The sequence below is a fragment of the Aquarana catesbeiana genome, linkage group LG06 (genome assembly GCF_042186555.1).
Source record: "Aquarana catesbeiana isolate 2022-GZ linkage group LG06, ASM4218655v1, whole genome shotgun sequence".
Classification (NCBI taxonomy): Eukaryota; Metazoa; Chordata; class Amphibia; order Anura; family Ranidae; genus Aquarana; species Aquarana catesbeiana.
In genome coordinates this window covers 314,462,187-314,476,100 of record NC_133329.1, presented here as the reverse complement: position 1 = coordinate 314,476,100, position 13,914 = coordinate 314,462,187, and the positions used below count along the sequence as shown (strand labels likewise).

General features: G+C 43.0%; 1 protein-coding gene across 4 annotated transcripts in view; it reads left to right on the top strand.

Moving 5' to 3' along the window:
- The window catches only part of HDAC4 (histone deacetylase 4), a 393,738-nt gene that overhangs the window by 226,378 nt on the left and 153,446 nt on the right, over window positions 1-13,914 (top strand). For all 4 annotated transcript variants that reach the window (XM_073633685.1, XM_073633682.1, XM_073633683.1 and 1 more), the window contains one exon: window positions 11,382-11,453. In XM_073633685.1, coding sequence (XP_073489786.1) covers window positions 11,441-11,453 — 13 coding nt within the window. In that variant the 5' untranslated portion in view covers window positions 11,382-11,440. The remainder of the gene's footprint in view (window positions 1-11,381; window positions 11,454-13,914) is intronic.

The window sequence follows — 13,914 nt, the reverse complement described above, 5'->3', positions numbered from 1 at the left end:
TCCCATGGCATGTTTGAGCAATATATCATTTAGTGACAACTTTGTACAAAAAAAAAAATAAATAAATTTGTCTTTCCCGCAACTTGTGTCAAAATATAAAATATTCCATGAACTCGACATGACTCTCAGCAAATAGCTTGGGGTATCTACTTTCTAAAATGGGGTAATTTGGGGGGGGTTTGAACTGTCCTGGCATTTTATGCACAACATTTAGAAGCTTATGTCACACATCACCCACTTTTCTAACCACTTGAAGACAAAGCCCTTTCTGACACTTTTTGTTTACATGAAAACATTTTTTTTTTTTGCAAGAAAATTACTTTGAACCCCCAAACATTATATATATTTTTTAAAGCAAATGCCCTACAGATTAAAATGGTGGGTTTTTCTTTTTTTTTTTTCACACAGTATTTGCGCAGCGATTTTTCAAACGCATTTTTTGGGGAAAAAACACACTTTTTAAAATTTTAATGCACTAAAAAACACTATATTGCCCAAATGTTTGATGAAATAAAAAAGATGATCTTAGGCCGAGTACATGGATACCAAACATGACATGCTTTAAAATTGTGCACAAATGTGCAGTGGCGACAAACTAAATACATTTTTAAAAGCCTTTACAGGTTACCACTAGATTTACAGAGGAGGTCTACTGCTAAAATTACTGCCCTCGATCTGACGTTTGCGGTGACACCTCACATGCATGGTGCAATTGCGGTTTACATTTGACGCCAGACCGACGCTTGCGTTCGCCTTTGCGCGAGAGCAGGGGGGGGGACAGGGGTCCCTTTTTTTTTTTTTTTTTTTTTTTTTTTTGCTTTTTTATCTTATTTTTAAACTGTTCCTTTCTTTTTTTTTTTAATCATTTTTATTGTTATCTCAGGGAATGTAAATATCCCCTATGATAGCAATAGGTAGTGACAGGTACTCTTTTTTGAAAAAATTGGGTTCTATTAGACCCTAGATATCTCCTCTGCCCTCAAAGCGTCTGACCACACCAAGATCAATGTGATAAAATGCTTTCCCAATTTCCCAATGGCGCTGTTTACATCCGGCGAAATCTAAGTCATGAAATGCTCGTAGCTTCCGGTTTCTTAGGCCATAGAGATGTTTGGAGCCACTCTGGTCTCTGATCAGCTCTATGGTCAGCTGGCTGAATCACCGGCTGCATTCTCAGGTTCCCTGTGGAGACAGGAGAGCCAGAGAAAAACACGGAAGACGGTTGGGGGGGGGGCATTCCCTCCCGCTGCTTGTAAAAGCAGTCTAGAGGCTAATTAGCCGCTAGGATTGCTTTTACATGAAAGCCGACTGCTGGCTGAAAAGAATGATACCAAGATGCTACCTAAACCTGCAGGCATCATTCTGGTATAACCAATCAAAGTCGTGAATGGCGTACCTGAAGACAAAAAAATGGTTAACAATAAAACACAGTAAACGGTAAAGTATAAAAAATTGCATACCTGAAAAGCAAACATGATAAAACATAATAATAATAAAACATTGCAAAATAGAATACAGTAAAAAAGAGCAGAACAATAGAGAGAGAATAGAGAGAGAGAGAACAATAAAACGACAACTATTTTTTTAAATTTTATATATTTTTTTTTTTTTTACACTTTTTTTGTAACTAACTTTTATAACTGTAACCGGTTCCAGGTTCGGGTCTCTCAAAATGCGATGGCATCTTGGGAGACCCTGTGAAAGTGTGCCTAGTCTGTGCAATGCTGTACCCTACGCTAATACTCAACTAGTGAATGGTAGCGTTCAAAACATTCACCAATGCAAAGACCAGGATTGTCAGGACAGGAGGGACAATAATAGCGGGTGTCACGCCTATATCCGCGCTTGCTGCAGACACAACATCTTTTTTGGGGGGGTTCGTTGGGTAGGGGTACTCAGGAGGACATAAAGAAAATGCCTCTCATGCAGCCGACTGCATTTGGTTGGGGATGTGAATGGGGGAAGTACGGGTGCTGCAGAAGCGGTGGGTTCCCAATTAGGATTGGCGAATGCAGCTGGAAGGGCACTATGGGCACGATAGGCCTGTTTGTCTTCTTGGTGGCAGCGGGACACTACTTGTGCTTGCCACCTCACTAGCTTGAACTGCACTTATGGGACTCGCCACGTCACCAAGTGTTACTGCAGTGCTGGTTTGACTACGACCGGGGTGTACTATGCCGTTGGTGCTTGCCAGTTCACCAAAACGCTACCCAAAAAACTGTTAGCGATCGCAGGGATCAGGCCTGACTCTTCAAACGCTGCAGTTATGCATTTAGTGTTTTGTAAGTGACAGTGATCGATCGATACTGCACTTGGGTGGGCTGGGCGGAGGGGCAAAACGCAGGTGCTAGCAGGTATCTGGGCTGATCCCGCTAACACTGCGTTTTTGGGAACCCTAAACTGCTGGGGACGCTAGTATAGATCTGATCTGATCGGATCAGATATTGATCCGATCAGATACTATACCACTAAGGGAGGCGTATGCTGCGTGCGTGGGTGTTAGCGGTACTGGCGCTAACCTGAGGCTGCCTGGGGCTGGTGCTTGCCAGTTCACCAAAACGCTACCAAAAAAACTGTTAGGGATCGCAGGGATCAGGCCTGACTCTGCGAACGCTGCAGTTATGTGTTTAGCATTTTGTAAGTGTCAGTGATCGATCGATACTGCATTTGGGTGGGCTGGGCTGGGCCGGGCGGAGGGGCAAAACGCAGGTGCTAGCAGGTATCTGGGCTGATCCCGCTAACACTGCGTTTTTGGGAACCCTAAACTGCTGGGGACGCTAGTATAGATCTGATCGGATCAGATATTATACCACTAAGGGAGGTGTACGGTGCGTGCGTGGGTGTTAGCGGTACTGGTGCTAACCTGACGCTGTTTGGGGCTGCTGCTTGCCAGTTCACCAAAATGCTACCAAAGAAACTGTTAGCGATCGCAGGAATCAGGCCTGACTCTGCGAACACTGCAGTTATGCGTTTAGTGTTTTGTAAGTGACAGTGATCGATCGATACTGCACTTGGGTGGGCTGGGCTGGGCCGGGCGGAGGGGCAAAACGCAGGTGCTAGCAGGTATCTGGGCTGATCCCGCTAACACTGCGTTTTTGGGAACCCTAAACTGCTGGGGACGCTAGTATAGATCTGATCAGATATTGATCCGTTCAGATACTATACCACTAAGGGAGGCGTATGCTATGTGCGTGGGTGTTAGCGGTACTGGCGCTAATCTGACGCTGCCTGGGGCGACGCATATCACCGCCGGGCGATCAGGGGGCTAAAACTTTATTCGGTAATAAACAGCGGGTGCCCTGACACTATAAAAAATAAACGAACTAACCAGCATCACCCGTAACGGTTATACGGTGATCAGTGGCGAAAGGGTTAACTAGGGGGCAATCAAGGGGTTAAAACATTTATTAGATAGTATATGGGGGTCCCTGTCGCAATAAAACGCTGACAGCGAACCTAAATATTTACGTCCCTAACTAGCGTCACCAGTGACACTAATACAGCGATCAGAAAAATGATCGCTTATCGACACTGGCGACGGGGGGTGATCAAGGGGTTAAAACTTTATTAGGGGGTGTTAGGGGGGTACCCTAGACCTAAAGGGGGCTAACACTCACTGCCCTAACACACTAACTGTCACTGACACCAATGCAGTAATCAGTAAAAAAAAAAAAAAAAAACTGCTTGGTGTCAGTGTGACATGGGGGGGGGGGGGGGGGGGGGTGATGGGGGGGGGGGGGGATCGGGGGTGTAATGTATGCCTGGCATGTTCTACTGTGTGTGTGTGTGTTTGTGCACTCACATTGATGTCTTCTTTCCTCGGCGCCGGAACGGAAACTGCCCGAGCCGAGGAGGGATGACATCACATCCTCTGCCTGTGTGTACTACACACAGGCAGGGGAGGATTCTCATTGGCTGGGAACGATCGCGAGGGGGGGGCCACGATCGGATGGCCTCCCCCTCATCTCTCATCGCTCCCAGACCAAAGGCGACCGCCGCTGGCATCGGGCCCACCCGCGGGAGGGCAAGGACGTAAATACACGCCCTTTTGCCTGCCCGTGCCGCTCTGAGGACGTACACAGTCGTGCGGCGGTCGTCATGTGGTTAAATGTAAGGTGATTAAATGCTCGAAACAAGGTTATGTAACCTATAACTTTAACATATAATTGTATAAGAAGATTGTTGCGGATATTAAAGGGGTTGTAAAGGTAAACATTTTTTCACCTTAATGCATTATATGCATTAAGTTGAAAAAACTTTTGACAATACCGCCGCCCCCAGCCCCCCCGTTTTACTTACCTGACACCTCGAATCTCCGCTGCTCGTTCTCGTCATCTCTATTGCAGCTCAGCCTTGTCGCTGATTGGCTGCAGTGGATGGATTGAAAGCAGCGCAGCCATTGGCTCGCGCTGCTGTCAATCACATCCGATGACGCGGCGCGCCGGGGGGCGGGGCCGAGTGATGCAGCGAGCGGCTATAGCCGCCGGCTGTATCACGGGAGCGCGCCCGCAACAACTAACCACCATGCGAGGGAGCTCGCATTAAGGTGGTTATTTCTTGCGGGGAGAAGCTGAAACAGCCGCCGAGGGACCCCAGAAGAACAGGTTCGGGGCCACTCTGTGCAGAACGAGCTGCACAGTGAAGGTAAGTATGACATGTTAGTTATTTTAAAAAAAAAATAAAATTACCTTTACAATCCCTTTAATAGTATGAGGACAGAGTCTCTCTAAACAAAACATATAAATATATCCCTTCAAGTTAAAACACTGCTGCATATACTATAGTTGTTAGTGGCACTCTCTGGTCTATACATGGTCTGTCTTTGCTTTGTGTAAAGGGTATCCTAGAGGTGCTATATTTTAGTCTTCATATGCATACTTCCTGGTGCAAACGCCCCAACCCAGATGGATTTGCAGCCCTGTAAACAGCCTCTATTTAAAAAAAAAAAAAAAAAAAACTCCCTGATATTACCCCCACATCTAATCACTATGTTCAACAGCCTTAAGCATAGTACACACGATCAGAAAATGAGACCAAAAACGCTGCTTTCGAAGTGACCGTACGATAATCTGATCATTAGTACAGAGCTTTTGAGAGCCAATTGCGACAATTAATTCAAAATTAATCGAAGGGATAAACACGAAAGTTTTTTCGTTTTGATCAGTACAGTATTGGTCTGTAAAAACAAAAAAAAGGTAGAGCAAGAACACACCTGCTTGGAAATGAAAGAATACAATACAACACATTGCATCACTTCCAAATTTGTATTCTGTTGTACAAGAATTTTCGTAAGTTTAGTAACCTCTTCATTTTATATATGAGACTAGCATGCAAAAAACAGACAATCATTCATCCGATATTCTTTTTGTGTGTATGAGGCTTTAGGAATAGGGAGGGCCACTATTGTTTTGCTTCCTAAGCCTGACAAGGACACCCAATCCTGGGTCTACTAAATGAAGACCTAAAAATACTGGCCAGGTTTCTTGCAAAACGCCTGAATAAGATCTTAGATAAGCTAGTCCATAAAAGCCAAGTGGGCATTCTCCTTTGGACAGGAAGCTGACAACATCCAGCGGACAATCCTTATCACTCAAAGCAACAGTCACAACAGATGTTGTTGCTCCCTTTGCACATCAGTAAAGCTTTTGACACGCTTTCATGCTGCTCTAATTCAGAGATTTGAGAGGCCCCCTCGTAGCATGGATCGGCTCTTTTATACAACTTGCCCTCTGTATCGGTCAGGTATTTCGGCTATGACGTACTCTCATTTCCAATATCTAGAGGCACTCAGTGGGTGCCTCTTGTCCCCCCACTTGTTCGTAATTGCTCTGGCACCCTAAGAAGCGCATAAAAGGTCTTTGTGGTGGACTTTGTGGGGTGGACTTTGTGGGCAAGCCACATAAAACCAATAACAAATTGCTGGATGTCAAAAAGGGCATACGACGCTTAACTCGGTGAGACCAAAGTCTTACAAACACACATTGACCCGAGGATATGCCATTCAAAATACAGCTAAACTAAGAAAATGTAGTGACACTGAAGTACCAAGAACTCCTTAGCCGCCCTATTCTCATCTTCTCAGCAGTTTTCTTATGGTTCTCTGACAATTATGTTTTTTAACCTGTGAGTAGAATACTGTCTCTAATAAAAAAAAAATGTCATTGTTGATAATACACTATGGTCTTTGCCCTATGTTCCGCTCTTCCCCCCTGCTTTGCGTATATCGTTTGCTATGTTTGCAGGCAACATTTTACTGTATGTCACTCCGCTCACACCTCTTTACCCAACGTGTTTTCTGTCTTACAAGGGTTCATGTCTTGTCGGGGTCTTCATGCAAACCAGACTAAATTGCATGCATTAAATGTGCCCTTATCAGAAGCCACCTATATCTTCATACAGGCCAAATTGCAATTTCAATGGTGCACTTTGATTCCATACTTGGGTATTAATCTTGCCACTCATACGAAGCCAACCAACCCCCCCCCCCCCCCCCCCATCTTAAATTCCTTTACTTACTTCACCTAGGGCTAGTGTCACATCTCATCTCTTGGATCACTTGCATACATGCAGTTAAGATGTCCTTCCTCCCTAAGCTCTGTTTGTTCCATCCTATGTTCTTTGCTCCCTACACAGCATCTCATCTTTAAGTTCATCTGGAGCTCCACAAGGCCTAGGTTGAATAGACCATTGTTGTACAAGTCTAAGAGTAGGGGAGGCCTAGGGGTTCCCAACATCTCCTATTACTACAAAGCAGCCTTAGCTGCTACATGTGGGTAAAGTAACGTCTCTGACAACCTTCATAGATGTAATAGGTATCAAGCTCATTCCGCAGTCCTCCAGGCCCTGGATTCCCACCTCATTATTCCCCTAACTCACGTACTAACAGTCTAGGACTCTAAGTATCCAGCCCACCTGCTGTCCCCACATCTTCTAGAGCAGGAATATGCAATTAGCAGACCTCTAGCTGTTGCAAAACTACAAGTCCCATGAGGCATAGAAAGACTCTGACAGCCACAAGCATGACACCCAGAGGCATGATGGGACGTGTAGTTTTGCAACAGCTGGAGGTCCGCTAATTGCATATCCCTGTTCTAGAGCTATTACTGATGGTGCAGCCAGGGCCTCACTACAGTTTGTTCTCTTCTAAACATGCGAGGCATTCGCTCTTTTCAACAGCTCAAGGACACCCACAACATATCAGACTCAAAGTTTCCATTATCTTCAAATTTACTATCTAATGAAATGCTTAACTAAAAACCATGACTGGTCCTTGACCATGACAGCTATTGAATCTAGGGCCTAATTTCTTTGCTGTACTCCTCCATAGACAGCAATACAAATGTGCAAACACCAACATACTGCTCAAGACGGGAGCGTGATTTTGATACCACTCTTTTGAGGACTGGAACAAAACATGGCAAGCTGTGTTTAAATTGTTAAGTAATGTGTTGGCTCTACAAATGTTTCTCAGTCATTCCCCTGGGATTGCTGCAGTCTTGCTAGAATTGCAAAGTGCCACCACCACCACTCTTCCGCACTTCCTGCTTTCGGGGCATCTCAGACATGGAAAATGTGAAGCCCATTTGGTGGACATGCCCCATGGTTTAAGCAGCTGTGGCTACGGGTATATGCTGTGGTCAGTATGGTCCTCCATGTCAACTTGTGTAAAAAACCCTGGGAAGCAATTCTATACAAACCAAAAGGAAACGTTAGTCATCAAGAGGGTGCGTTTGTTACCCAGATCTTTATGGCTATGAAGCAGACCATAGCGAGGGAGTCAGTCACAAACCCTTACCTTTGATGCGGTAAAGAGCCACATACACAGCTCTCTCATGAATCAGAAACTCAGTTGGTTCTTAGTGCGTACAATACATTTTTGCACACTTGGCAGCCTTGGCGCGACCATTTCCACCATCACAGCTAACAATAGCTATGGAATTGTAGCTTATGTGTTGCTGAGTTTATCACTATTAGGTGGGCCTCTGGGGTATTCTTCCTTTTTCCTACTCTTTCTCTTCTGTCCCCTTGTTGGTTCTGCTTTTGTTCTTTCTTTTTCTACCTTTTTGCTCTTTTTCCACTTTCTCTTCCCCCCTACTACTTTCTCAGACAAGCCCTTCTCTCACAGGTAACCATGGGAAGGAAGTTATAGTAACCCCTTTCTTACAAAATAACTGTTACAGATTAAGATCCATGAAGTTCAAATATGTTTGCCTTCCTGTGTGTCCTTTTGCGACATTACATTACTTTGAACATCCCTCTTGCCTTTCGCACCTATACTGCTAGTAGACCTACTACTAGTACTACCTACTACTTAACCTACTGCTCTGCTGGTTAAACATCCACTACTGCCTGTTTATTTTTCTCGGAGTGAGTTTATCGTGCTGTCGTAGCCATTGTCTCCCATTTCTGCTTGGTCTAAGATACCATGTTTGCAATTTTGTATGACGTGTCTTAACTTGTATGAGTACTATTTCTGATTTCTTTGAAAAAAACAAACAAAAACAAAGTGAAAGTAGTCTACTTATGCAGCAGACACCCAACCAGGAAGTAGCTTTATCACATCACAAGATTGCTGCCTGCGAGAGCTGACACTGACAGTTTCCCGCACAGTAAAAAGCTGTATTTTACCAAGTCAGATGTATTAACATTGCCTTAGAGCTAAATTCCAGGCAGATCTGACAGACACAAGCTAAATACATCACAAAATCTCCTTTCAGTCACAGGCTAGGGGACAGACGAGACCTGTTACATAAAGAATAAGTTCACCTTTGATAATGAAATGGTGAACTACCTCAAACACCCTCTGCATTCCCCTGATCCCCTCTGTGCTTAGCTGCTGTAAATGCCATCCCCTACGTCGGCCACACCTTCGAAAACTTCCTTACTATAACCATACCATACGGGAGAAATTATTCATCTGGCTCCCCCTTTATAAAAACCCCCATTGCGGGCTACCCATTTGGAGTGTCATTGGGAGGGATCACTGGAGTTTATCCCCAAACCGGAGGTCGTGTTTGCCGAGGCTGTTATCCCCTGGTGTATCACACTACAAGTTTGATCGACTCATTTGGCATACACCTGTTTGAGTTCAATCGTTTTGGTAAGCCTTTTACTTATTGGTGGTGGATCATCATCTAGTTGCAATTTCTTTGCACAACCTTCACTTCAAGTCACAATGACGTTTTGCTTATTCCTTGATGGACTTTGAATCACTTTTGGACATTTACTTCACCATAATACTCTTCTTGTTTTATTGGTTTCATTTGATCGTCTTACTCATTAGTTATGTCATTTAGACATTACATTGAGTGAAAAATGTCCTTTTATGTTTGTGCTTTCAGCATTTAACACTTGCATATTGTAATCAATGTGTTTGTAATTACATTTGTTCATTTTGGTTTTCTCACCACCCAAGTGGTTCACATACAATGTAAACTAGGCACAAATTTTTAGCCTCAGTTCATGCTGAGACAATTTATTAGCGCTGCACTTATTTTTACACAATATTTTATTCTGGCCACTGGAATACATTTACGCTCATACGCACATGTTTGTTAACGTTACACATGTTTTATGTGTAAATTATGCTCATAAGCTCCTCTCTGAACATAGAATATGATTTTTTTTTTTTTTTTATGTCTCTAAACTCTGCTTAAAATATTGATGTGCATGGTCACATAGGCTAACATAGAACTTCATATAGAGGTATAAAAGTTATTATTATTATTATATGCGATTTATATAGCGCCAACAGTTTACGCATCGCTTTACAATATATAGGGGGGCCAACACGATTACAGTACAGTTCAACACAAAAGGTACAGGAGGGCCCTGCTCGTAGAGCTTACATTCTAAAGGGAGGGGGTGGTGGTACAAAAGGTAATAGCTGCAAAGAATGATTTGATGGGGGTAGCATGCGTTGTATGCCTGTAAAAGCAGCGTTATATATGCCTGTGTGAGTCCATATATTGCAGTGTTTACCTTTTTAATGTAACTTTTTACATGACTTTCAAATCCTTACTTCCTCAGTGCAATTAATTTTTCTGGCTATTAACAAATATTGAATTCAGATATCTGCTGCATAAGGAGTGAGCAGTTGTGATTGGGCCCAGTCATAGACTTGCACGTGCTCTCTCTTTGCAGTTTTAGGGAATAAAGGTTTCAGTTGGTTTTAGGATTGCAACAGGTTGCATTTAAAAAGACAATCCTGCTTTGCTTTATGTTGGCGTTCTTGTTTAATCCCACGTTTTATGATTGGCCTATAACCCCACCACACACACACACATACACGTGCATACACACATATTTTAGGCCTGTCTGTGTATATGCTTTTCATTCATGCATACAATCAGAATTATTTATGCATTTTACTTCTGCTTTGGAACCTGTTTGTGTTTTCTGTTGACCATGAATGACTTGTATATGGAGATTGCTTTAATGAAGGTGTGTTGCCGTATTTGGCAGAATTTTGGAAGGATTGCTCTAATGCTCCACTGACCCTTACATCTAGAATCAGAATAAAAGGGCTCATGGCTTGTGCTTACTAGACAAGGTCTGAATGAACAGATTTTCCCATAGCAGCTTTCTTCATTTCTACCACCTCCTCCTCGTATGGCTTTATTACATTCCTGTCCTTTACACTGGATTTCTTTTCTTCTGTAGAGAGCTGTCTGTGAAGTCCTGGGAACGGCACGCTCTCCTTGCTCTACGTGTTTCTGCATTTTAATCTGTCGGCTCCCTGCGCCGTCTCTTTCTGGGCTATTTATAGCCTCCGCCTCCTGGGTTTTTATTCCAGTCGGCAGCTGCACCGTATTGTCATCAAACTGCCCCAGAATGAATAGCCTTTTCTGCTTCTTTTTCCTCCTTCTGCCTGAAGGCTCTCGTTTATCACAGGTCTCCCTTTCAAAACTCAAAACGAAGAAGATGTTTTATTAATTGCAAATTGAACCAGGCAGGTGTTTTACAGGCAAGGCATGAAAATTACATGTTGAATGAACGGATATCAGTCAGGGACTCTGAATAGTCTCCTCAATTGTCTTCCCCCCAACATCAAATTGGGGCTTTTCACCCATGGAAAATCTGGTCTTACATACTGGTTCGTTTGAGTTCATCTGTTCTAAAGACATTAACACTGGATCTTCTGTTCATGGATCGGCACCTGCACACAGCAGACAAGAGTTATGTATATTTCTATTAGTGCACAGACGCCATACAGTGCCTATACTCCAATGCTATGTCCTCAACAATCCTTTTTGCATACAATGCATTTTTCATAAGAGTGTTGCCTTGTGTATCGTTTTTTCATTATGTCTTTCATTTAGCTGATGCAGACAGATTCAGACCATGGGTTGAATTTTACACCTTCTCTTTTCTCTCTGCAGATGGAATATCTGGTCGGGACCAACCAGTGGAGCTTATAACGCAGACTCGTGCCAAACACATGCCAAGCACTGGTGAGTTCATCCACCTGCATATCACTGCATTTGCATATCAACTGTGCAATGCTGTTAGAATTAAAGGTACACTTGTTTTCAGCAGTAGCCCTCAATCAGTGGCTTTTTAAAATAACTACAATGTGACTTCCACTTTGTCTTGTTGCACAGGGGGTCATTACTTGTCAACAAAACACTCTACTTGTATCTTACACATCAACGAACTATAAAGCTCATTATAGTGATATGCCACTAAAATATTCAATAGTTGTCAAAAAATTAAGGTGTTCTGAGTTTTTATTCTTCTTTTCATTAGAACAGGAACAAAATTGTTGTTCATAGTAAATAATCAGGGTTCATTGTGATTTGTATGTCAAAGTAAAACATAGAACCTTATTGGTCAATATGTTCATCAGCGCTGCTTTTATTCACTTTTTTTTTCTTTAGTTTTTATAATTGGTCTCTGTGGTGTTGCTTATTGCAGCTTATCTGAATATGGTTTACAAGTTGTGGAACTCTGCTTACACTTCCTCTTAAACAGTGGTGCAGATAACTGGTTACATGCTATGAACAAGAATTGTGATACTGGGAACAGGAAGCAGATTGCGATTACCCCTCACGGTACATTGCTTTTATTGGATATTCTCTAAAAATTTGTAAAATTTGAGCTGTGAATATGTATGCACGTGTGGTTAGGCTGGCTATTGATAGACAGCGATCTCTTCAAAAATGGTAGTCGGGGCTTGATGACCTTCTCATCTTGTATAAATGGCTCAGTTGCCTGGACACACTCGTTTCTTGCATGACAGTGTAAGGCTTAAAGTGGTTGTAAATCCACGAAAAAAAAAACCCCTGCAAGACAAAGGCATAATGAGCTAGTATGCATAGCATACTAGCTCATTATGAAATACTTGCCTTAGAACAAAGCCCCCACAGAGGTCCCGGCACCCTGCTTTTGCCGGCGACATGTCTCCCGGAGTTATTTCCGGGTATCGCAGGCTCTGGCACTGTGATTGGCCAAAACCGCGATTAGGCCATTCCCACGCATGCCCGTGAGAGCCGCAGTTAACAGCACATCAGCTGAAGAAATGGCACGCTCGGTCCGTTTCTTCAGTGTGCATGTGCCGATGACGTTGGCACATGCTGATACAGGGGATATCTCTTAAACCGTGCAAGTTTAGGAGATATCCACGGTAGCTACAGGTAAGCCTTAGTATAGGCTTATCTGTAGTCATGGGTGGTCTGTAAGGGTTTACAACCACTTTAATGCATATGGAACATTTTACAACCTCTCCTGAGCGGTTTAACTTGACCGATAGTAACCGACGTTTAAAAATGGCTGTTTTGCCGTGTTTACATGCTGCGTTTACATGCCGTGTTTAGCAGCATTTGCGTTTTAGAAGCGTTTTTTTTTTAAATCGTAAAAAAATTAAAACCGCCTGTAAACGAAACGTGGCTAAACGTGTGTTACCGCGTTTACAAGCTGTTACACTCGTTTGCCTTTTCAAATGCCTCTGAACATCCGTCCTGAATGCATTTTTGTTGCTTTCCAAAAAATGTTTATAAGCTCAACTGCCTAGAAACGACTATAAACGACCCTGTGTACATGTACTGATAAGATAACGTAGAGGAAAGTTCAGGGGCAGCTGAAAAAAACGCCCAACTGCTCCTAAATGTCCGTTTACCAGCAGCAGTGTACATGAAGCCTGACTGTACATTCCATCTGCACTATGTTGAAGAGGGAAGACTTCTGCCATTCCAATACAGTAAAACCTTGCTTTGCGAGCTTAATTCGTTGCGGAAGCATGCTTGTAATCCAAAGCACTCTTATATCAAAGCAAATTTCCCCATAGGAAATAATGGAAAGTCTGATGATTCGTTCCACAACCATTTATTCATATAAAAATGATTATGGCAAAAAAATACAGTATAAAGTGTACTGTAAACATAAAACAAATAAAACTGCACTTAGAAATACAGTAGTTGGAATACTGTACTTGTACCTCTGTGTTGCAAAAGTTTTCAGGTAAAAATAAAGAATGTGCACAGTGACATTGTTAAGGAGTCTGGTGCTCACCTATTTAAAGCCGCTGGTGTACACAGCTCTGTATGTGGCCAGAGGTTGGTGTTCATCTATTTAAAGCTGCTCTGTATACAGTACTGTATGTTCAGTAAAGCTGCTGCTGTACAGTACAACGCTGTATGTGGCTCACAGTGCTTCCTAGAGAACTCAGGAACTGTTGACATCACTTCCGGGTACGCCCGCTCTTGCTGGGAGTGTCTAAGTGTCTCCAGGAAGCGCTGGGAGCCACCATCGCCCACAAATCTCTGGCCACATACAGAGCTGTAAACCAGCTGCTTCATTGTACATATACACAGCGGCTTTACATGAGCCACAGAGTCCTTCACATTGTGAGTGTAATTCTTTTTTTTTTTTTTTTTTTTTTTACATAAAAAAAAAACAAAAAACGCTCATATATCA